The sequence below is a fragment of the Manis pentadactyla genome, chromosome 7, assembly GCF_030020395.1.
Source record: "Manis pentadactyla isolate mManPen7 chromosome 7, mManPen7.hap1, whole genome shotgun sequence".
In the NCBI taxonomy this organism is placed as follows: domain Eukaryota; kingdom Metazoa; phylum Chordata; class Mammalia; order Pholidota; family Manidae; genus Manis; species Manis pentadactyla.
This window is the reverse complement of record NC_080025.1, coordinates 24,087,208-24,111,982: the sequence shown is the minus strand read 5'-3', so window position 1 is coordinate 24,111,982 and position 24,775 is coordinate 24,087,208. Positions and strand designations below refer to the sequence as shown.

At 43.3% G+C, this 24,775-nt stretch overlaps 1 protein-coding gene across 10 annotated transcripts in view; it reads right to left on the bottom strand.

Moving 5' to 3' along the window:
- Positions 1 to 24,775, bottom strand: part of UNC5D (unc-5 netrin receptor D) — a 582,780-nt gene that overhangs the window by 39,516 nt on the left and 518,489 nt on the right. For all 10 annotated transcript variants that reach the window (XM_036894362.2, XM_036894357.2, XM_036894359.2 and 7 more), the window contains 4 exons: positions 20,075 to 20,243; positions 18,201 to 18,428; positions 9,841 to 9,990; positions 2,708 to 2,872 (listed from right to left, as the gene is read on the bottom strand). In XM_036894362.2, the coding sequence (XP_036750257.1) occupies positions 2,708 to 2,872; positions 9,841 to 9,990; positions 18,201 to 18,428; positions 20,075 to 20,243 (712 nt within the window). The remainder of the gene's footprint in view (positions 1 to 2,707; positions 2,873 to 9,840; positions 9,991 to 18,200; positions 18,429 to 20,074; positions 20,244 to 24,775) is intronic.

Below are 24,775 nucleotides of genomic sequence, written 5' to 3'. Positions count from 1 at the left end.
GAATAGATCTTCCCCCTCCCTAGATAATCCTGATTTCTCAGCGCTTTATGTATCTTCTCTTTGTCCTCCCGTCTACCACAAAATACCAAGTCATTTTCAGGGAGAAAGGGATGGTTTTTATTCACCAGATAAATCACCACGTGTATGCTTTTCCCAGAAGGGAGACAGTGCCCTGGGTGATTAGCAATGGAGACACCCCTGTGAGGGCAGATCTGTGTGCAGGAAGCCTGTTCTATTCTGGAGGATCTGCAGAATGAACACTTAATCCAGCCCCATACGGTTCTATCCCGTCCATCTGCAGTCTTGGAGGAAGAATGTCCATTTTCAAATACTTTCATCCTCAAAGACAATTGCTGTGCTGTTGGTCGCTAGTGCCTAAGCCCCCAAAGGGAAGGCTTACACTAGGGATGAGGCCCACAGTTAGGACTGAGAAATCAGATTTCCTTGACTGGGGTCCGGAAGTAGAATGGAAATCCAGGCTTTGATCTTGAAGTCAGATAGTTGGAACTCTGGTCCCCCATCAGCTCTATGAACTTGGATATTAGAAGGTTGACCTTTTTGTGACTGATACATCATATAAAATTATGATAGTATAATACTTAACACAGTTATGATGGTTATATGGGAAAGCATGAAGTGGTACCTAAAATAGAGTGGCTTTCAAAAGTTATTAATTTTCTTCTGACATAGAAAATGGTAACATTTGATTTCCTTGAGAAATACAGATTATTACAAAGAGATGGAGGTGCATGGGTCCAAATTCCATCAGTAACACTTGAAGCAATAAAATCAGGATTTTTACAGGATTAAAAGTGTCAATAATGCTTCTAAAATGCAGTAGCCTACAAACTGGATGACTGTTTTCAGCCCAACACTGAATATCTAAATATTATTTTGATACTTGCCTCTTATTATCAAGAGATATTATAATGTCATCTTCTTCAAAGCATTTCAAAGTGATTGTAAACTTGGGAAGCGTTAGAAAAGGAACTGGAGAATAAAGGGTAAGATTGCAGAGTAAAGGATAAGTTTAGTAGCTCATTTTCCTTCCATGCACTTCAAGAATTTGCTTAAGCCAAGTGCAAAGATGCCAGGATGTACCAACCCTATCACATTCCTTTTATATAAATTTCCTTTAATAGTAGAACTTGGTCCCCAATACCTAAGTGCTCTTAAAAATAAAAATTTGCCAATCCTGGAATTCTTTTGTTGATCTGTTAACAGATATTTAGAGTAGTTTGCATCAGAGACATCTTTATGTTCTGCTTTTTCATGCTTGCCTCTGAATACCAGAAGGAAAATCTTCTTGGATTTTCCTTTTGTTTTTATTTTAAAACTTCCCTACCATTATTTTATTTCAAAATGTATTGTGTTAAATATGCCATGACTGAGGAAGAGAATCTAAAAATATCCTACCCCCTACGTTTCTGGATCACCTTCCCCATCACACCTACTTCAGCGCATAATGCTAATTGGCAATAATGAATGCAAATACTGTATAAACATGTCAGTTAAGACAGCTATCAGTTTTGAGGCACAATCCTTTGGAAAGCCATCCGCTCTTCAGAAAAACGATTTGGGGAATTAGCAGTACTCATTCTGCATAAACAATGAATTGAAATGAGAGTGAGGAGAAGTGATAATAGCTATAAGGCTACAAATTTTCCAAGGAAAAAAAAAACACTGAAATTGAGTTGTATGTATATAAAATGTGTTGAACCTTCTGCCAAGCCTGAATAAATAAATATATACTACTTAAGTACTTATACATAAATATGTGTGTGCACACACACATTCTACAGGTGAATAAATATGTGTGTTTTTCTAAGCTAGCCAGGGATTACCTTAGAATTGCTCAAATAAGGTATCACATTCCTCTCCTGATTCTATCCTTCAGCTATTCTCTCCTTATATCCTCGAATAAACATTCAGGAGTGAATGCCGTTGTCTATGTTATAAGCTCCAGTCCAGAGCCATGAAGTCATTCACCGGTTTAGGACAACAACTCAGTCATGGTAGAGAGAGTCTTTGCAAAATTTCCCAAGTGAATTCTCCTCCGACTCACTTTCAAAATCTGCCCTTCAACAGCAGTATGACCTTGAACAAGGTCCTTTCCCTCTTTGCACTTCCATTTACTTTATAGAATGAGTTTAAATATCTACCTTATCCAACACTACTTTTTGATGAATCTGGATATAGTGGAAATGGGATGTGCAGAACTCTGAGCCCGGAGGATATGAGAAATTTTAAGACAATTAAGGCCCTGAGGATGAGATAAGATGTAAGGGCCAACTGACTTGTGGAAAATCAGTCAGGAGCAGCAGAAAAACAGCCCCGTGGTGACCATGCGCCTCTTTTATTGCATGTGTCTTAGTTGTACTGTCAGCCGGTAATGAATCTCAGCTGGTATTCCAAGCCCACACTGGACTATTTGATTGTTAGTGGTTTTGTGTATAAAAATCCCTGTACCAATACCTTCCCCAAAGGTCCCTAAGAGCCTCAGCTTTGTTGGGTTGAGTTTCTCTACCCAGTGGGAAGCTCAGTTCAGTCTTCAGCCTGGGAAAAAGTATCTTCCCTTATCAGTAATGAAGAGTAGAAGAGTGCATTTTGAAGCCCTTTCAGGACCTGTATAGGATGCTGAGATAGGTCTGTTATTCTTATTGTCCTTTGGAGACAGGGTCACGTGGCCTGCAGACCAAGGACTCACCTCCAGGATTGATGTCTGTACTTGGAGGATCTGTTCATGGCCTTTGAGCTGCCGGATGCAGATTTTGCAGGACAGCTGGGTGGTGGTGGGCGTGTAGCGCTCCAGGGAGAAGGCACAGTGCAGGGGCTGCCGGTTACTGCACCACACGCGGGAGAACGGGACTTCCTGCAGAGGAGATGGGGAGACATGGCAGATGTGTGTGCAGACCCGGCTGGGCTGAGCAGAGAACAGGAGAGGCTTACTAGCAGTAATTATGAAGATGATGACGACGGTGATTGCAGCAGAGATAATTGCCTAGGCGACTTCCATGGGATTGTTGCAGCAATCATGGTCCAGCATATGCCAAGCAGCACAAAAGTAATTAATGTCAATTCCAGCTGATAACATTTAAATTTCAAAACCACAAGGCAAGAGCTCGAATTTTACTTGGTAACACACACAATTAGAAACAATACTATCAAAAATTAATCATCATGTTTTTCAATTAAAAAAAAAAATCCTTCAGAAGACTCCCCATGGTCTGCCTTTCTTCCTAAGCCAGGGGTAGTTTGGCATCATCTCACTTAAGTGGAAGTTACGCTAAAGAACTGAGTAAAACTTACCACACTCATGCAGAATTGCATAAACAGAACATATACTGCCAATGTGCCCAGCATAAAACTTATACCCAGTGCAAAACCACATACACACACACACATTCCAAAGACACAAACACCCTGGACCGGCCCAGAACAGTCCAGTTTGCCAACCCCTCATTCACTCGTTTCATCCATTAGACAATTATGTGTCTAAGCCTGTTAATGACCAGACACTGCACATAGATAAACAATGAGAACCAGTAAGAAATTAGGTTCAGTCTCTACTATCATGGGACTTAACAGACACTTGAGTATTAAAAGCATATTTTCCCCACTGAGGGGTTAATTATGAAATCTGTATATATCATCCTTTCTCCCATTACCAGCCAGAGCTTGCCACTGACTGGACTGTTCCGGCACATGGGTCAGTCATTAATACTCTTTCATCTACCAAAAAGTCTCTTCCTGCTTAAATCAGGTTGGGGTGCTTGGCAATGACCATGTATGCCCAGCCTGTAGTCACCTTCACCCTCACTTTCTTCTCATCTCCTTAAAAACAATATTGCTTTTCTACCTGTTGCTATAAATAATTGTCTCCAGTCCTAACACTGAAAGATGGCAAAAGATGTATCACGTTTGGAAGGTTGATACTCTGCAGTGTGACTGGGGAGGAAGCTAGAATGTGTTATAAGACCAAGGGCATGAGTCAGCTTCAGTCTTCTCACTTTGCGCAAGAATGAGTTACCTAGTTATTTCCGGGCTCTGATGAGCATGCTGGTTTGTTTCCTAAGTTTCTGCAGAGGAAATCTCACAGATCCTGAATAAGACACTTCGTGGGGCAAGGAGGACTGGACTTCAGAAGACGGGGGCCAGCTGTAGGGTGTATGAGAGAGCACAGCATGGTGCACTACCCCTACCACACCTCCCGGCAGAAGTATCAGGGTTTTGTGTGTTTGTTTTGTTTTGTTTGTTCTTGATCCTGAACCAAGAGAAAGGCGGTGGCCCGGTGGACCTTTATTTCAAGAAGTAGACACAAGGACTCAGAGAAGGGCTCTGTGGGACACCACGTAGCGTTTTGTTGACTGTTTGCCGCACCTGATGTGGGCTGTGGGTGCCAATACTGTCCCTGCTGTTCTCCGCTCTCCCCTACGTGGCAGGGGCTGGAAGCCTGGAAACTGCGTCTCGTAGCCTCCTTGGCATCTGGGAGTTCACATTTGCATCTGCCAGCAAGGGCACTTGGGGCAGACTCGGGAGGTAGGGGAGGCGGAGGCCGTCAAGGCTCCTCTCTGTCAGCCGGAGGCCCGAAGGCTGCAGCCGACGGCGCGGGGGAGGTGTGAGGGGCTTCTGGACTTTCCCACCAACTCTCTGCTTCAGTGCTCTTGTGCTTTTCCTGAGACTCCTGAAATTGCTGGTTCCCTAACCGTATCACTGGTGGCTTTGTCTGACCCTGGCTCTAGCAGGCTTTCTAAAATGCAGGCACATAAATCCCTTGATTAAATGTCTCCCTGGTGGAAGTATCTTGAGTGGCTGCTTTTTCTTGGTCAAAACTGTTCTCTAGTGGAACTCCAGTGGATTTGATGTTCTCTTAGTGTTGTGAGCTGGACAACACTAAACAGTGGGTTCCACGGGGAGACCGTTCCCTCTAGGAGACAAACCAGGAGAAGCACTAAACTAATGGGCCTAAGGAGGCTTTGGCAGGGCCCCACCTTGCTCTATTCCACCAGCAAGACAGCACGGGCCCATTTAATGTACCTCCACCCACTTCCTTCCTATACAGGTGCCTCACTGGGACCTCTCTTCTTTCTCTCCTGGCGGCGGACATTGCAGCAGAGCACTTCCAACTGCTGCAGCCTTTGAGTGTTCCCTAAAACACTCAAAAATGACTTCCCACCTGCACCAAATTCTACACCAGATAAAAGACATCATAACATACATTTACGAGTGATGCCCCTTCTCCTCGTTTCCTGATCTGACTCTTTGTGTCTCTCCTGCACTTTCTTCTGCCCTGGAGACCATGGGTAACCCTTACTTCAGGTCCCAGCCTCCAGCCCCTCCCTGGGGGCCTACTGAACTCTGCAGGGCCCCGTGTGCTCACCTGGGCCCGACTGCCCTTCCTCTCGGAGGACTCCAGCAGCTGCACCTCGGTTATTTATCTCAGTGTCCGTCACTGGTATTATACCCTTGTTCATTACCACTCATTTTATTTGGCCTTGACTTTCTCTTGCACCTTTTGGAAACTCATTATCACATCTCACTGTCATTGTCATTCTTCTCCAATTTTCCTGTCTCCATTAATGATCCTCTTCTCACCTCATTAACTGTAGTAACCTACATGCCAGTCCTCCTGCTGTTAGTGCACACCAGAGCTCAGGAGAGGGCAAGGGGCTAGCTGGTGAGGGAGACAGAAAGCAGCCGATGGGTACTCTCCAGGATACAGCACTGTGGGCTCTCTCTTACCTCTAAAGCTAAGCTGGGGACTGGACGTGACCAGATCACCTGGGAACTCTGCTCTCATTGCTTGGGGGGCCAGAATGGCTGCCTGATGCCTGCCATTTTAAACACAGTCCCCTGCCTGGCCCTTGGGGCTTTCATCATCTGTTGTCCCATCCTCATGCTCCATGTTCATGTTAATAGCCTTCCACTGAACTCCCTTCTCTAACCCAGTACATATTTTCACAGTTCCTTTGCATCATCTCCTTGAATGAAAGTAGCTATAACAGGGCCCTCTGGTTAATAGGTGCTTTTCTCTTAACTAAGCTAATTAAGGAGGTTTTTATTATCTCTAAAGCTGAATTCAGGGTCCAGGGCTTAAACAAGCCTATGTTTCCTATAATGGATGTGAATCTTTGATAATCCTTACCTAAATCCTAAAAAAAAAAAACAAAAACCAGTGTCTTCCTAAAAAAAAAAAATAATAATAATAATGCCTACTTTCCTAAAACAAAACAACAAAAACCAGTGTCTTCTCTGGAATCACTTGTAGATTCCTTGTATTTTCTCTTGAAAACACTGAAGAAAGGTAGGCGAGTAATACCCACTGCAGAGCTAATCTTTCCTGGCAGAAAGGCAGGAGAATCAGCGCGCGCGCGCGCACACACACACACACACACACACACACACACACACACACACACACACACACACACACACACACACACACTCTCCTCTTTTCTTTTTCCACTGCACTGCACACAATCAAAACGTTTAAAAAATCTGATTTTAAGTCAGTATCAAAATAATATTTTTTATTGTTGGCTTGAGTAGCAGTTGCCAACAGTGCTCAACAAAACATTTAAAAATAATAGAATTAGAAGCACTGTGATTAGTGTGTTTTCAGGGAAATCATCTTTGCATTCATTTATTCAAAAAAAAAAGGAAAAAGGAAAACCAAGGTGCTCACTCAGCTGAGAGGAATTATGGGGAAAGTAATATGGGAGGACAAAGTATAGCAAAGTTATGGGTGTTTAAAGAATTCCGGAAATGTTTTCATTTTCATTCTCATTATAATTAGGCTCCTAGCAGATGGAGAGAATGTAAATCATATCCTAGCAGGAGACAGACACCCGGTTCTCCAAGATGCATAGCATGCTGAAGAGACAGCTGCCTTTATCCTAGGGAGGTGACAGCCTGAGTTTGTGTTGTGTAGGGTTTAAAAAATAAATTAATATTTTACTGCATACTGTTTATGGCAGCTTTTCCACCCCACAGTCAGCAAGGAATCATGGAAACTGTCATTAAGTAGCACCCGGGACCCAGCAACCTGTTGAGAGCAGAGTTATTTACCTCCTGGAATGGGGTCGCTAAATCTGCGGAGGGGGCAGTAGCATATCCCTCATTGTGGTAGAGTCTTCAAAAGCTTGAGAAGAAAAGGAGGAGTAAGTCATTGTTTATTTTGGGAAAGTTACCATCATGGGCCTCCTTTTTTCTGACTCAAGGTTGGTGGGTGTTGGGGCCGCCAGATCTCCTAGAAAGGAACTCGCTTCCCCATCCTTCTCACCCATCGTACCTGGCCTTCCATAATCTGCATCTCTGGGATGGAAACCCACAGATGTGAGGCCGAGCTGGTCCTGCTGTACCTAGGCTCATGCCACACAGCTCTGGACCCACCCGGGGACTCCCATCGTTCTACAAACACTGTCTGCGGTTGGTTGGCATCTGACAGGGCAAATAAGTCTGTGCACTGGATCCCTCCCGTTCCCAGGCCCCCACCTTCCTGGGGAACCCCATCTTTCCCAGAAGACAGCAGGAGGGTTTTTCAGGAGAGGAAGCTTGGTTGATTAAAAAATTTAATCTTGGTTGATTCCAAGATACCAGACTGAAGTTAGAGAAAGGGAGAGAGGAATAAGAAGATGCGGTACTACAGGTGTCCCATGAAGTGCAGAAGATGACAGAAATGACAGGGAGACTGGCCGGTGGGGGGAGAGGCCCATAAGTGATGTCAGGAATGGTGGTAGTTTCTGTCTCTGCACTAGCTCTTGGTCGGTTGCTGACCACTGCACGCTCATGAGAAGCCATTCCCTGTCAGCTGCGCCAAGTTTGTCAGCGCACATGATCTACACGAGGTTCAAGCAGGCTGGACCCAAACCCTCCCCAACGTGCTTCCGTCTGATGCCCGGAGCGAATACAGAATGGCACTAAGACAAGCACTGTATGCATTCACACAAACTGGGGGGATTCAGTAATGATGGCGCAAGGAAACTGGTGGTGGGGTGATGAAGAGAAAGGAGGAATAGAGCAGAAAGCTGTTTGTGCGTAAGAAAAATGAAGTGGAACTGAAAACGCAGTGGCAAGCCTCCTGGTGCAGAGAATATTAAATTGTTTCTCAGTCTTCCAAGACTCTTTCAAATTATGCTCAATTACAGAAGGCAAATATTTATACATGTTCACAACCTTTGTGCAATTCAACCCCTCCCAGCAGTAAAGCCTGCTGGGTTTCCCTGTGAGCCAGTGGGATTTGTTGTGGCTGGACTCCAGGCACTCACCCCTTCAGCTTTTTCTGCTTGGGACTCTCTTTGGAGTCCATGGTGTTGGAATTATTGTTTAAGTGCTGTTCCCAAGTTATGGAAACTTCATCTGATTTTTTATCTGCAAGCATTAAACTTAATAGTCACTTGCATTACATCCAGTGAGGTGATGCCCTTAAATAATAAAGATTAATACAGAGGAAGCTACATGACTACCGGGACCTGTTTTAATACCCTCAAGTTCAACTTAGACTAGCAACTTTGAATATTTTTTTGGAAAACAGAGATACCTAATCTTAGAACATCATAAACGTAACTCATAGGGGGCCTCTCTCCATAAGGATATATGCCAAAAACCAAGATTTGTTCAGCGCTAAGAGAGATGTTCTTCTTGCTTCACATGCACTAAAACTGTACCTGTGGGGGCAATTCCCGAAGTAATGAGAAATCTGAAAAGTAAATAGGAAAATATGACGTTGTCCAGTTTGAGAGTTCTGAATTTTAGCCGTTGAAAGGGGTGGTGGGTCAGCTTTCTTTTTTAATTCCCACGGTGCAGTCTCCCTCTTAGTGATGGCTTGTTCCCGTGCTGACAAGCTGGCCTACCTTGTACAAGTCGTTTTTTCTTTTTAAATGAATGCTGCAAGGATGGAAAGGTTTAAAAAGCCCACAGGGCTCTGTAGGTTGTGCTGAAGGGCAGAACAAAGAAGGCTGAAAGCCTCCTGTGGTCCCAGATCAATAGGCGTTCCACCAGAAGCCTTTCCTGAGTTAGGGAAACGTCCTGTCATTTGAAACATACGTGACTCTGACTTAAGAAACTATCGTAGACCCGCTGGCTGCTTATGGTGACAGTATTGATCACTGGGAATTTCCACAGAATTCAGTGGCAGGGTCACATGCTGATAAGAGATCTTTTTATGCTAAGCAACTACTCAGATTCCCTAATAAGTTATTCAAGGAGACGCTAAGTCACTGCATTTTTTAAAAAGTATCTGAAATAGAGGTGTGTGAACAATAACAAATATCTCTGTATATGTTAATAAAAGGATTCTAAAAGTCATTATCCTTTCTTTGCCTCTTAATTTGGAATTTCTTCTTTCTACCTTGCTCAGTCTGTTTGGCAGCAGGCCCTCCCGTGTTCAGGACAGAATCTGCTGTTCTCAGCGGGCCAGCCACAGCTCTCTGTAACTCAGAATCATCATCCTTGCAAGACCTCTCACTGATCTCCAGGTCATTCATTTCAGAACATGACTGAAACAATGCCTCATGAACCGATTTTCATAAAAACAAACCTAATTCTAAGTTGTTAAACTACCATCTTCAAAATATCTCGTACTGATTTAAACAGGAGAGAGGAGAAATCTCACCTTACCTGACATGCAAGTACCTTCCCCCCCACCTGTTAGAAACTGTGAATCGAGGAGAATAGGTTTAATTCCCGTGTGTAGCCCAAAGTGTCTCATTTCTGTGGTAGTTCTGGGTCCACATCCATAGGTTTTTAAGGAGCAAGAAAGTCAATACCCTCACCAGGGTTTGTGACACGTGTGCTGGTTAAAGCAGACCTATTTCTGTCAAAGACCCATTTGGCCGGTACCTGGCATGCAGTGAATGGTTTAATTCTCCAGAGGAATGGTGGGATGTCAAGGACAGAGATCTGAAGACTGAAGGTATTGCCTTTGAAATGCAACAACTTAGGTTCTTCCAGCAGCTGTCCACCTTGGTGCCTTTCATCTGAAACCACTTCCTGGAGGACAAGAAAGAGAAAAGAGGGGCAACAATGAAGCATCCAACTGCCTCCACATTGTCTTTCCATAGACTCGTATGCTTGCTGCCACGTCTCCCAAACACGGCCAGACAGCCTCAGGGACACGCTGCCCTTTTATACCCCCTTATCCTTGCAAGGCCAGGCCTCAGAACGACAAGCCACTGGGAATAAGGATTTGGGCAGAAACAGCTGTCCTTTATTATTTATGTTGCTTAGGCTTTTCAACACTGTGCCTTTCTTTAAAAGACCTCCCTTGCCCCAAGCAAACTGTAATACTGTTGAGATTTCGTAATTGTACGAATTTCATTCTGATATCACAATCAAGGGGTGCCTTCATATTTAGCCTGACACATCACTGTATTTCACTTTCCAGCTTACTTGTTTGTCACTAACCCAGGAATTATACTGGCTTTATCCTTTGGCTCAAAATAAATGTTGTAGAGTGCATGCATCATGTCTATTTGCAGTAATATTCATAAAAGTTATTATGCCAAAAGGCTGGGAAAGAAAATAAGTTGTTTGTCAAGTCAGTTTTAGCTCATAAGAAAATCAAATTCCTGAGATAAATACTCCTGTACCTTTCACTGAAAAATCTTTTAAATTATATCTACAATAGACACAATTCTCATGCATTCTATTGAGTAAACCATTTAATTGGTTCCAAATTTGTGGTACTTAGAATGATATTGAAGAGGTGATAGGTCAAGGGAAATACTAGAACAGATAGGAATTCTTATAAACGGTGAAACTACTGTGGGGTTGAAGCTTTTAGTGTTCTTGGAGATAAGAAAGCTCTCTAAATCCATTTTTGAAAGTCACCATTAATTGACTTATAATTTGCTTGAAGAGCGAGGATAAATAAGAAAACTGAAATCCTTTAATTATGTCCTATAATCTTCCCAGACTGCAACAAAGATTGTGAGAAGTCAGCCAAATAGGTTTATAAATACAATAAAACTTAAATTTCAATTATCAGCAAGTACAGCAGCCTCAGAGGTTATCTTACCCGTCTCTTCTAAGTACAGAACATTAATAGAAACATTTTCAAGCAGCAGCTGTCCAGCTTGTATCCTTCATGTCCACACATACTGTTAATAGGTTGCTAGTATCTCAGGACTAAGTGCTACAATGCCAATGTCATTTCCTTCAATGCTCTGGTCTTGGCAGTGGGAGAGGTGTTTCTTAAACCCTCAGTTCAGTGCTGACCTTCCTGTGATGAAATGTTCTCTGTCTGCACTGCCTGGAATGTTCTCCGCTGGCCACTGTGGCTATTCAGCACTTGAAATGTGGCTAGAGTGACCCGGGAACTTTTGAATTTTTCACTTTAAATACCCACATGTGATGAGTAATTACTGTACCAAACACAGCACTAAACACTGAACAGCAGGCTGGGTAATTCAACCACTAGGGATCTAGGCATTGGCCATCACATCACTGTAGTCAGTGTCTGATGGGGGCTGCCAGAGTGGGAGGAAATTAACCCCAAATGCTGTTTGGTGTTTTTTCTAGGTACTGGTCACTGGTTCCTTCTTTTGAGATTTAGGGAATATCTACAGCAGCTAGGCTTAAGCTGGACTCTGGGTCACAGAAATGCACCTGTCTCTGCCACCGAGGGGCTCCCAGTCTGGTAAGAATAGTCAGGGCAGTAGGCATATGAACACCGTGTCATACCTAAGTATTATAGATACATGAATGCCTGGGAGGGTAAGGCAAACAGAGGGTCCCTAACACAGGTGGGAGGAGGGGCCAGGAAGGGAACTGGGAAGCTGATCAGGAAGTGACATTTGGGCTGAGCTTTGCAGTAAATACAGGGGCTAGCCACGAAGGGGAGGGACAGTGCACCGGAAGTGCACAAGGGCACGGAGCACAGACAGAGCTGGGACAGAGGGTCACGGTGGCAAGTGTGTGGCTGGAGATGATGAAAATGTGTAAGGCAGGTCTGAATCATGAATTGCCTGCCGTGCTAAGGATTTTGCATTTTCCTCTAACGTAATGTTGCTCAGGTTTTGAGGTTCTTAAAACTTTATGGGGGCTACATATTTTCAGAGTGTGAGTCTCATAAACTGAAAATGGAAGCACAGGATCCCAGTCACATTTCTAGTGGTCTTGGGCAAGTTACTCATTTTCTTTAGGCCCTCAGTTCCTTACCAGGATTTATTCATAGCCAGGCAAAATAATTAGCATGACCACGTATTTACCCCTTTGCTATCCTACCGCAAGGCTAGAAACAAGGATAAATAAGAAACATGCTTATTAAAACCATATTAAAGCCACAGAGTAACAACAGGCTTGACTCTTTGGTGTGTATTTGATTAGGCTTGCTAAAGGATACCCCTTTGTTTTTTTTCTGAGCATATTTTTAAATACTGAAATATAGTTGATAGACAGTGTTACATAGGATCAGATGTACGACATAGTGACTTGACGATTACATCCCTATCACTAAGTGCTCACTACGTGTGGTTACCTAGTTACTGTCTGTCACCAAAGACATTACAATAGTATTGATTGTATTTCCTATGCTGTGCTTTTACCCCCATGACTAATTTATTGTATAATTAAATGTTTCCCCTCTTAATCCCCTTCACCCATTTCACCCATTCCTCTACCTTCCTACCCTATGGCAACCACCAGTTTGTTCTCTGTTTTGGGGAGTCTATTTCTGTTTTGTTTGTTCTTTGTTTTCTAGATTCCACATGTAAATTAAATCATATGGTACTTGTCTTTCTCTCTCTGGCTTCATTTAGCATTAAAATCCTCTATATCTATCCATGTTGTTGCAGACGGCAATATTTCATTCTTTTTTTATGGCTGAGTGCCGATACCCTATTGTGTATATGTGCCACACCTTTGTCATTCATTGATGGACACTTAGATTGTTTCCCTACTTGGCTATTGTAAATAATGTCAAGATAAACACAGGAGTGCATTTATCTTTTCGATCTAGTGCTTTTGTTTTCTTCGGGTAAACTCCTGTAAGTGGAATTACTGGGTCACGGTATGTTTATTTTTTGTTCTTTGAGAAACTCCCACACTGCTTTCTATGGTGGCTGCACCAATTTTACATTCCTACCAGGTCTATGAGACTTCCTTTTTCTCTGCACCCTCAGCAACATAAAATGTCCCCCTTCTCCTTAAATCTGACTTTTGTGAATGGTTAGAGAGGTCAGCTGTGTCCAGAAGATGAGACGAGGGGTCAAGGTCATGCGGGAGACTGTGTGTGGAGCTGGGCTGTTTTGATATTTAGCAACTACACAGCATCCTCCCACTAGAAGGGAATTTATCTACCAAGTTTTGAATCACTAAATACCTTATTTACAAATGAAAACATGACACCCCTCCCAAAGTTATTTGCCTAAAGCTACATGGTTAGCGGCAGAGCTAAGACTGGAATGGAGCAACTCAATCACAATCTAGTGTTTTTTCTACTAGATTTCCCTGCCTTTTCCTATACTAAGCTTGCCTTTTTTTTTTTTTTAAAGAGTCAGATGAAGGTCAGACTGCTATTAACTCTGTCCCATAAATAATTTTTCATTGGTGCAAGATATATGTAAAGATGACATAAGCCAGTCTGTATTTGCCCCGGGGTTCTAGATACTGTTTAAGTAGTCCCTGAAATGCAGAATGGAGAATACTGGAAATTTTTAGTGGTGATCTGCTTATAATTACCACAAAGGAAAACGGTGCCTTAAAAAAAAATTTCTGCTTTAGAGCCCTGATTTTAAATACAACCATGATTTATTTTTGATATTTTTAAGCTTAAATAACATCATCTCCACACATTGAATCAACTATATGCAATTCACCGTGTCTCATAATCTAGCACAAAATATTAAGCAATTATAGTTATTCTGTAATAAAACAATTAATGAAAACAATTAATTATTAAAATGAAGCCCAGTCATGAACTAATCATTGCATTTATATATATGTAAAATAACAACTGGCTTCAGAGTTAAAGAAATAAAGAAACGTTAAAACACCCTCCAAACAGAATAAATTGTTCTTAACACAGAATTCCCAGTGTGCTCACAACCTGTGTTCCTCTGAGAGCTGGGCCTGGACATGTGTATTTTTAAAGTCTCAGGTGATTCCGGCAGTTAGCGGGGTTTCAGAATCCGGGGCACAGATCTGTCTGCTGAGTCAGCTCAGACTCACATGGACATGTTGCTCCCGGGATGAGGCCGGGTATCCATTTGACTTTTCCTGTCTGTCTCCTACATGACAAGGACCTTCTGTTGAATCCCTACTTCTGGTGTTAAACTGCTATCTGCATCAACTGAACTAAAAAACAGGGTCTGGCCAGTTTCTTGTCTATAATGTACCTAAAAGCTATGGTTGGTAGTTTTCTAGCTTCTCTACTTTGTCATCTCACACTGGGGGTGCTCATCATCCAGGTCTCGGACTTCGACACTTTGTGCCTTCATGAGCTCTTTGTGCCAATTTACTGAGACAGGCGGCACTAGTCAGGTGTGCTCCAGGGATATGAGAACAGGCGGGCGGAATTTACATATTTATGAGACAAAACTGTTTGAACTTCAGCATGTGCACAGGTGTGCGTGTGCATGCACACACATGCACACACGCACACGGAAATTATGTTGCTGTGTATTTTCCTTTAAATGCTTTAAGTGAACAGTATTTCCCAAGGTTGCATTATTGATAAACACAAGAACTACATCTGCAGAAAGCCTTTGAAATTAGATTCTAAATCCACATTAATGCCAGGTAAATAATGAGTACTGAGGCGTACCGAGTAGGAGCGCTGGGAACAATGGAGGGAAAACTAGTGGTGGTGGGTTTTTTTCTAAATTAGGGCAAGTGCTTAATTCCTTGCTTTCCCTATGTCAAGGTTTGTTTGAGCTGTGTGTGTGTGTGTGTGTGTGTGTGTGTGTGATAAAACATAGAATAGCTAGGCCTTAAAATGTTACTGCTTTGAGGATATATCACCAATCCTCAATTTTTGCTTGGAATTCATCACAATTATGTCAAAGGCACAAACCAGAAGATGGCAGCTCTGATTATTACCTAAACACTGTAGCAGGAAAGGCTCAAAGTCAAGTCTCCCAATAATCTTCTTCACCTTCAGGCAGGTGGCATTTTTATTTAAAAAAAAACAAAAAACATCTGAGCTGACTTAATTTTCCACAGAGATGGTTTTAGATGTATTTATCAGAATGAATTTTCAAAAACCTGAAACTAAATGATGTCTTACCAAGACATATGAGGTATTTAGTTTTTGTCATTCAAAGAAAATGCTACTGTTATTTAGATGAAATATCACCAAAGGGAGAGGCAAGCACCAATGCTCTGCAGGAATTGCAGGGGAAGGAGGGCACGGGTGGAAATGGAGAATGTTTCTGTTTGATTCCTAAACCCCCTGCAGGAATATCTGGTGGTGGAACCAGTATACTGTCAGGTCCTCATGCAGTTCTAAGAGGGCAGGAGAGTTGGGTCTGGAAGCTGTCCTTCCAAGGATTTCTAGTGAGTAGGCTTTTGTGCATTTTATTGGGCATAACTTCCCAGCAATGTACACAGGAAATGAAAGGTCTGACCCTGCCTGTTAACGAGGCTCCCGTCTTGGGGAAGAGCATGGTTCTAGTTGAGCACATGTTTGTTATCATTTCTTTGAGACATGAAAGATGTACTACAATAAATACAGCAACTGTCACAAGTGTGCTCCTATCTATTTCCAAATCACAACAAACATTTTCATTACAGTGATAAGTGAGGCAAGTTCTTGGATAGGCAGTTTTCTGCAGGAATGCTTCATGAAAAACCACATACTAATTTTGATTAAGAAGTCAGGGCTCCATCAGTTACAGAAGATAAGTCACCGCTGTCTGCAGTGTTTACAGCTCAAACCACACACGTTAGGGGAGCTAATATTACTTGGAAGTCTTCTAGAGGTGCAAAAAGTGAAATGTTGCTAAGGCTTTCTTGAAGTGAAGCTGTTTTAATGGGTTAGTAACTATATAATTTCTTCCTCTAAGTTCCACATAGGAAGCAATGAAAAATAAGACACAGGTGATTTGGAATATTCAGGTGGTTTAAGTGGCCTTTGCCAAGGGGTTGAGCACATTCAATTAGGAAAAAAATCCACCAGAAAGCAAGACCCGTTCAGAAACAAACCCCACAGTTCAGGACTGGGGAGAAATGGCTGTGTTCAGAAAAGCTGCAAGTTATGTTTTGATCTTTCTGTGGGCCAGAAGAGTTATTCAGCCGAGGCTGATGATGTCCCCGGGCTCCAGGGAAAAGTCCTGCTCATGACAGCTGTCACATACATCCTGTCAGTAACAAGGACGACCAACCCAACTCTGAAACCAGCTTCATTTGACATATTAGGGGAGAGAGAGAATCACTGGAGGTAAACAGATTATGACACGTGGGGCCACAGGTATTTTCACTGGAAAACATTTATCCAGAGCAGAGTTAAAGAGCTTTAAGAAATATCTCACAGTGATGAAACAGAGACATTTAGATTCCTTGTGGAGCGAGAATCCCATTTTCCCTAGTGTTGACCAGGAAGGGTACATGACCTGCCAGAATGGACGGTGGTTTGCAAAGGTGTGGTTAGGACCTCGTTTTCAGGACTTCCACTGTAGCTCATATTCCTCTGTGAACAGCTGAGCTGTTCAACAAGAATGAAAAGTAGATGATCTGAAAGTCACTTAGTTTCTTTTTTAGGTAAATTCTAACTCGGTATATACACCTGCACTGAGACCATAGTCAAAGACAACTCTAAACTGGTTGTGGGTGGTGACTTCGAAGGCCAGCTGTGACAAAGGTTGGCACGGTTACCCTGGCCAGTAGTGGGTCACCTGCTGAGCCAGGGGACGACTGGAAATTCTCCACAGCCTCCTCTGTTTACTCCAGTTCACTCCCCCTCTCAAGCTCTTGCTCTGTCACTAATGATCCAACTTGACACGTCCTCTGTTTGTGAACTTTAACCCTTCTCTCCTCTTGAGTGCCAACTGACTCGTGCATTTTACAACGGTTCAGTGGTAGTGACAATCCCCATTCATTCTTTATTTTTGACTTCTGAATGTCTACTGCATATTTTATCTTGGAGAAATCTTATTTAGGGGTGGCAAAAGCAAAAGAGGAGTATATAATGGCAATCATAGGATGGGGTTTAACTACTTACATTGAAGTTCTTTCCAAGAATGGCGTCCCTATGAAAAAGGCCTCGTTTATCAGCCAGATATTAAGCACGCCCTTCATAATGACCTGCTACTTAAGAGACGGTCAGGGAAGGTTTGGGAACATAGGTTGGCACCATGTCAATAGTACTGGCTGATGCGCAGGATTCAGGTCATTGTATCTCTTCTATTGGTAAACATGAGTTTTCTAGCTCAGTGTCTTAAAAGCTAGTTACTGAGGAAATGCTCTGCATAGTGGACTTAATGATGCAGGACTGGAATAGCGGGGATCTGGGGTGAGATGTGTCAGGAGAACTATGATATTTATACACGGGCAAAGCTTACATGGGCACTTCCGTATTATCCTTGCTGCTATTAATAAACTCTCCTTTGTGAGTAGCTAATTCAAAATGATTCTTACATGATTAAAAGTACCAAAAATGGAAAAAGAACCTTGAACTACCACTGCTCTAGTAGCCCTAATAATTAATGGACTATGTGTCCAGGATACAATATGACTGCCTGCTGAGAGGGAAGATTTATAATTGTTGTTCCTCCACTACACCCTGCAGGTGACTCCAGCAGTTTCCTCCCTGCCCTCTGCACCTCAAGGAACTCTTGCTTTTCCCGTGACTCGTGCCTTTCTCCTTCCTTCACGTGGCATCCCTTTCTCTTTTGCTCCTAAATCTCATCAATGCCTGAAGGTTCCCCAAGGGTTTTCAAAGACTATTCTCCAATTCCTCTATTGCACTTGTTTCTCGGTTTTCTGAATTCCAAAATACCTCTAGTCTGTTTTATAGTTTAGCACACGTTCCTCTATATGCGATAATTTAACCCTTCTCTCCTCTTGAGTGCCAACTGCCTCATGTCCTTGGAACCCAGTGCGTTGCTGGACATACGGTAACCCAGCCCTTGCTCTGAGATAGGTATCCCCATCACGCCAGGGGTGTCGGTTCATTTCTGCAGACCCTCAGCAGAATTCTCTACTGATGCTGTAGGAAACCACATGCTTTCACGACACCAAAGGGAGAATTAGAGAAGGCTGACCTGAAATGCACAAGGAGTGTTGTCCACACAGTAGACCCTCAGATTATAATCCAGAGAGTTACAGGACATGCAGCCGAAAACTGCCACCTTGAGCTGCTTCACAGCACAGTCCGTGATTGGTTCCCCGGTGAGGGCGAATGTGCCAAAGCTGTCCAGGAGCACGTGACATGCAAAGGGGTCCAATAGGCAGTAACAGGATGTGGACTCCTCCTCCACCGACATCACTTCCTGTTGGGTAAAGATCTGTTCAGTTCTCTCAGCTTGGAAATAAGAAGGTAGTCTACAATTTTTTGAAAGGACATAAACTTTAAAGAGTATTTTTAGTGTCCCAAATTTATTGATCTGAAAGGCTCTTTTTCTATCAAAATAACTGCTTCCATCAGGAGCTCAAGAAATCGTTGGATCCAGTGTGTTGGCATCCTGTTTAATAGGTCATAAAAAACATCACTTTCACTTGTCGTATTTTTCAGTTAATTCGATGCCAAATTTAAAAAATGTCTTAAACATTAACATCGATAAGCAAACTTTTATGTTTTTAAGGTCTGTCTCAGAAGTGCTTTCAATATCCTTAAGGTAATACTTATTTTCTTTCAAATATTTTATCTTCTTTCAATCCACCGAAATAATTCACAAGGGACCGTTAAATAAGTGATTTGGATAAGATATACTAGAATATTTTGCCCTTCCTGATAAGAACTTAGGTATTGTGAGTGGTTTGTTGGAGCATAAATACACCACCCTCTGGATTTACGTGATTGTGAGGAAGTGCAGAGAGGAAAATTCAAGTGGTAAAAATCAAGGCAAAGCAAAACAGACTGAAAAAGATGACCAGAACCGGGCCCTTTATGAAACCCAGGGAGCTTCCAGCCCCAGGAAATTTGCCTGTGGTTGTATGAGGATTGAATAAATAGCACAGTGCATTTTCAGCAAAGAGCACAGACTGGTTTTCAAGACACTGCTGGGCAGGGTAAATGTAATCCTTTACAGCAAACTGGAATTTTCTCCTCCTGAAGGAACATGATTTTCCTTTTACTCCTTTTGCCTGGAGCCCCTCCTGGGACGTAAGGTCCCAGGGCTAGCTGGAACAGGTCATTGTGTTCCAGCGAGATAATTCACTTGCTTTCATGCCAGCTGTCTTCAGATGGACATCAAAGGGATCCCTATCAGACAGATAAATCAGAGGTTTCACTTAATATAGTGATTCCACCGCAGTCTGTCTTTGCTGAGGCCGCCTCCCTTGTGAGTCTCCTCTTCGTATCCTTGTTTTCTTTTTTGGTCTCTCTTATGTCTCTTCCTGGTACTGTATCTCTTTTACAGGCACTCATATGCACAGGGACACAGACACTCAGAATTATTTTCAATGAGTTCCCTAATTCCCCCAAATATATTTACCACCTCTGGTATTCCTGAAAACTTAAACATTCATCATAATCCCCAGGATGGCAGAAACGGAGAGAGGGAATCTTTTTTTTTTTTTAAGTGAATACAGCCTGCCTGCCCTGAGCCTCCTGCCTAACTTGGAGAGGCCACAGGGAAAGTCAGTTCAGGAAGGGACCTGGCCTGTGAGGAATGACGGGGGCAAAAGCTTTATGGACCAAAGTCCGGCCTGTGCGCGCCCACGTCTGGGTAACACCAGCTTCCTTCTGGAACCAAACAGCTCTGGAACCTCTCTTGCCTGTCTTTTCCATTAGCACAGAAGAGCACCAGCCAGTACCTTGAAGCTGTTGTAAAAACACATGCCACGACCCCCCCTAGAAAACAAGAACATACTCACAAATGTCACAGCTAACTTGTGTTAGGAGAGAATAAGGTACAGCCCACTCCACAGATGGAACCCAAAGCCTGCTTTTTGAGAAGGAAGATCAGGGTCTTACCTCCCACTTGCCCTGCTGCGTCCTCTTCTTCAAGTGAATGTTCCAGTGCTCAGAGCTGACGTCCGCACAGTGAGGTATGGTCAGTGCAAAGGGAGTGGTGACGATCATGTCTGGTGGGCCACAGGTGACTTCAGGACTCAGGAGCACCTCAGATCCATCTGACTGCAGGCTGCACGGTTGCAGGGGGATAATAGAGAAGCATGTAAGGAGGGGGTATATTTCAGAGAGTTCGGTTACAGACTGGGGTTTTCTTCAGGCTGAGTGCCATCCTGTCCCAGGATTCCCTCCCGGGTAGCACCATGCATGCAGAGGGCTGGCTGGGTGATGGCCATTTATCCTGAAGCACACAGGCTGAGTTTAAGCCTAGATTGCAAATCTTGGTTCTGACAAACAAAATGACAAATGCTTCTTCAGAAATATAGGGCAGAACAGAAGAAAAGCATAGACCAGCTACTGAATCCTTATCCTTGTTGAGAACGTTATCAATGAGCAAAGCCAAGAACTTTCCAGAAATGATGGATCTGGTAATTCTGCTATCAGATTCCATTCTCTCAAAAGCACATTCTACAAATATTTTTAATGCTACTAAGCAATGTGACACATTATTATAGAACAAAGTAACACTTCAAACATACCCAGATTGAGTGTTTCTCTCCTGGTTTTGAAAACATTCATTACTGCCAATGCACAAATATATAGGCTATACAGTGATAGCACAAGAGACAAGTTATAAATGTGCATATAAAATGCACAAATATGTATCTTTCAGCTCTTTCATATTTTAGATCTAAATTTAAAGTCATTCCATCCAAACATGGTGTTCAAATTTTTCTGTATTCTGAGTTATTTACATTGGGAAGACAGAGTCATGAAACAAAGAAAAGAAAGGGAAATTTAAAGGGAAATGATCTCACCTCACTGAATTCCTTTTGCTTAATTTCCTTTTGTTTGTAATCTCTGCCCCAGAATGGTAAGTGGGGTAGTTTATAATACAGCAGTGAGAGGAACCTAGAAGTCTACTGCTGTTTCCCCAACAGCTTACTTGTTTTTGAATGAGGTACTTGGACCTTATTTACTCATTTATTTTGCTGGATTTTCACGTGCAAGAAATACAGTGATACAGAAGATCATCAATGAAGCAGTTTAGGATTCTGAGATGAACAGTGCTATGTGAGAGCTACAATTGGCATTATTACATAAGCTTTCCTTTGCCTGACCTAGGAAGGATATTTAAATATATTATCCCCAGCCAAAAAAGCAACCCCTTGAGCAAGGTAAGGATGATATTTAGTGTTGAAAGAGCACCTTTTCCATGACCTTATATAATACACAGCTCTTCTATGAGTACATCTGACATGGTATTCATTTCTGTATTGCTCTGGACGTCCCTTGCTTTTCTGTCCAGTTAGTAGTGGTCACACTCTAGTTCATTATCCAGAATTTGCTGTGGCAGTGAAAGTCAAGGGACAGAACTGAGCATGAGCACCTTCTATCTACTGTATCTGAAACAGGCCTGGGTGCTGTCCCTCTGTCTCCCTCCCTCCCTGCCCAAGAAGCACTGGAGATGTCTCCACAAAGCTCAGTCTTTCACAGGGGTGACCAGAATCCGAAGTTGGCAATTCTTCCTATGCAAAAACACCACAGTGCGAGCTGAAAATATGTCTGCATGTATCTTTAAGCAGGGCAGGCAAGCAGGGCAGTGGGGGGGTTGGGGGGAGTTGGAAAATCAGGTATCAGCACTAACAGTGCTCCATGAGCAGCCTAGAACAATGTACTTGAGGTCAGACAAAAATCTGTGAAGTCGCGGTGTGAGCTCTCAGCAGCCCAAGCCACAGCCCGTGTGTGGATGCCTGCCGGTGCCCACTAGAGAGGGTTTCACGCTTTCCTGGTATTTGCCCCCTGCATTCATCAGGGCAGGGGTCAGTAGCCCGGATGCTTATGAGTGACCGGTGACGGGCGCTCGGGAAAGAACTGCTTAATGGCCTTCAGAGACTCATCTCCCTGTTGAACATACTGTTCAAACAAGGGAATTTGGGGAACTATTTAATGCCAAATGGACTGAAATCAGCTAATTAGATGAGCTCTCCCACTCGTGAACAGCAAGATCCCTCTCAGTAAGGACTTACACCGCATCAGGAGTCGGGAGGCGGCGCCCGGCGACTCTAAGGCAGAGCTTGCCATTAAGCAGGCACTGGGTGTTGCCACAAATGCAAAGGAAGCAAATCAAGATTTAGATATAATCCTCCTACTTTGGGCAAGATAAGGATGAAATTTAGTGATCATGGATAAAAATAGTGTCTGTGAGAGTAAATCTCTCTCTGGTGAAGGAACCAAACAAATCTCTTCACTTTTCCCCCCACTATAAATAATAATTGGCCCTTTTCTGCCACCACCTATCTGGGGCAATCAGAGAGATTTGCAGAGAGATATTAATTAAAACTCTTCACACACCAGTACAGGCAGGTGTTAACAGTTCAGGGTCACAGAGGAGCCCATCAAAACGATGCGCAAAGTGACCCTAAGTTTCTAACCTGGAGGTGTCTGCTCCCTGCCACCTGCACGTCTTTCTCTGTTACCTCTAGGAGGTTTCTGGTCAGACTGGTGGCTCTTGCGACCTCCTAGATGAAGATGGGGGAGGAAACTGTGCAGTGCAGCCTTGGGTGTGGACTTAGGATATCTGAGGATGGAGGTCTGTGGAGAGCAGTGTGAAGTGGGCCTGGGCAAAGAGGATTCTTAAGGAGGGCACGGTGGCATTTCAGTTTCCCCACAGGATGTGATCCGTGACAAGAAAGTCATCATGCTCCTGCCAGGGGAAAAAAGGCAACACATTTTCCCAAAATTGCTGTGAGCTAATATAACTGAATAGCGGCAGTGATTTGAAGACTGTAGTATGCACCTGCTCAGGGCATCACACCTCCTAGTGCAGACTCGAAGTCCCGGTCACGTGGGGCTTCGGCTGCCTAGGTCTTTCCAAGTGTCTCTCTCTGTACATACATGCTGTGCATGTTTATGAAGGCTTATGGATGTAAAACAGTTAGTTATTGAAGAGCTAGGCCTACGTAGCCTGTTGGCTTGTTGAGGAACTATATGGAAACGTGGCTGTGAATTCAAATTCCTGCTCAAAGGCCAGTGATGAGGGTTCTGGGGGAAGCTACCAGCCTTGCAGCTTTGATACCCCCGCCTGTAACATACACGCCTAGGACATGGTGCCCCTGAGGGTCTCAAGAGCATTTTGCCTGGTCATCTGGTAAGATCGAAAGGCCCACACTGTCCACGCTGCCAGCTTCATTTAGCTCTAGGAAGGGAACAGGGAAGTCAAGCCCACTGCAGAGAACACAGGAGCAGGCAGAAGGACGTCTGACTGCCCTCACGGGCATCCTCACTGCTCGTCTTGGCACCGTCCCATACCACGTCCTTCTCTGACCCTTTCTGTGTCAGAAAACCAGTGTGGCAGACAGGGAAGCCCACGCCTCTCGGAGGAAATCTCACTTTCCTCCCATGCAAAACAATACTTCCTCTGATTGTTCTGACAATTCAAAGGATAAAAAGCACCTAAGATGCGCCCAGTGGGTGGAGGTGTGTGCTTCCCCAGTCTGAACTTCCTCCCACCTTTCCTGCCCTTTTATGAGTCTTATTTCTCTAGGAGCTGTGCTTTTCTGAGATGGCTAGTTTTTTTTCAGGAAATTGTCAGTATATCCACATACGCTTAACACAATTTTCAATGCCTTTGGGATGAGTACTTGGGGAATCTGAGGCACCCTGGCAATGCTCTCTTTCCTCTTTACCTCCCAGTCAGTCCTCACCTCTGGGATTTGTAGAGGAATCCCACTAAAAATGCCAACTTGCTCCCACCTCAAAGAACTGCTGCTCTGGGCTGCTCAGTGCTGCCAGGCAGGGTTTTCCTCCAGAGGTGCACATGACGGGGCCCTCGCACCCTGCAGGTGTGCTCAAATGATGCACACACATGAGGCGCTGCCCGACCAGGCCCAGTGACATGTACTAAAAGCTAAGTGTTACTTTTTTTTCTCTCTGCAACATGCATTGCCCTCTAACACACTATACCTTTTGCTTACTTTTGGTTTATTTATTTTTGGTCTTCCACAAACTAGAATGTAAGCAATATGAGGCCAGGGATTTTTTTTTCTTCTGTTGTGTTCATCACTGTATACACAGTGCCTAATATATGCCGGGTGTAAGCACTCAAAAATGTTAAGAGAGGACAGAGGAGTCGGCATGACGTGGTCCTTACTGGTCAAATCTAGAACATGTTGAGCATCAAAGTGAATATTTGTAGTCAAAGATCTTAACCCTTTGAATAACCTAAGGACTAAGGGATATGTGGACGTAACCATGGGATATGTGGACATAAGTGAATGAATGAATGAGAAAACTTTTATGTAACAGAAAACCAACTAATAAATGGACAAAATCATTACTTGGCAACTAACCATATTCATACTTGACTCAGTCAAGAATTATGAATGGATGCTCATCTACTTGAAGGTTTAAAGAATAATAAGGAACTATTTATATAATGTCAAAGTATCTTCCCACATGGTCCTTATTAATTACAAAGGGTGACATACCTAATCCAAGCTGTCAAAGGAACATGATCCGTAATGGGGTGAATTGGAAGAACATACCTCCCGATGTGACACATAGTGACAAGAACAAACTCAGCATCACTTCTGTAACATTCCT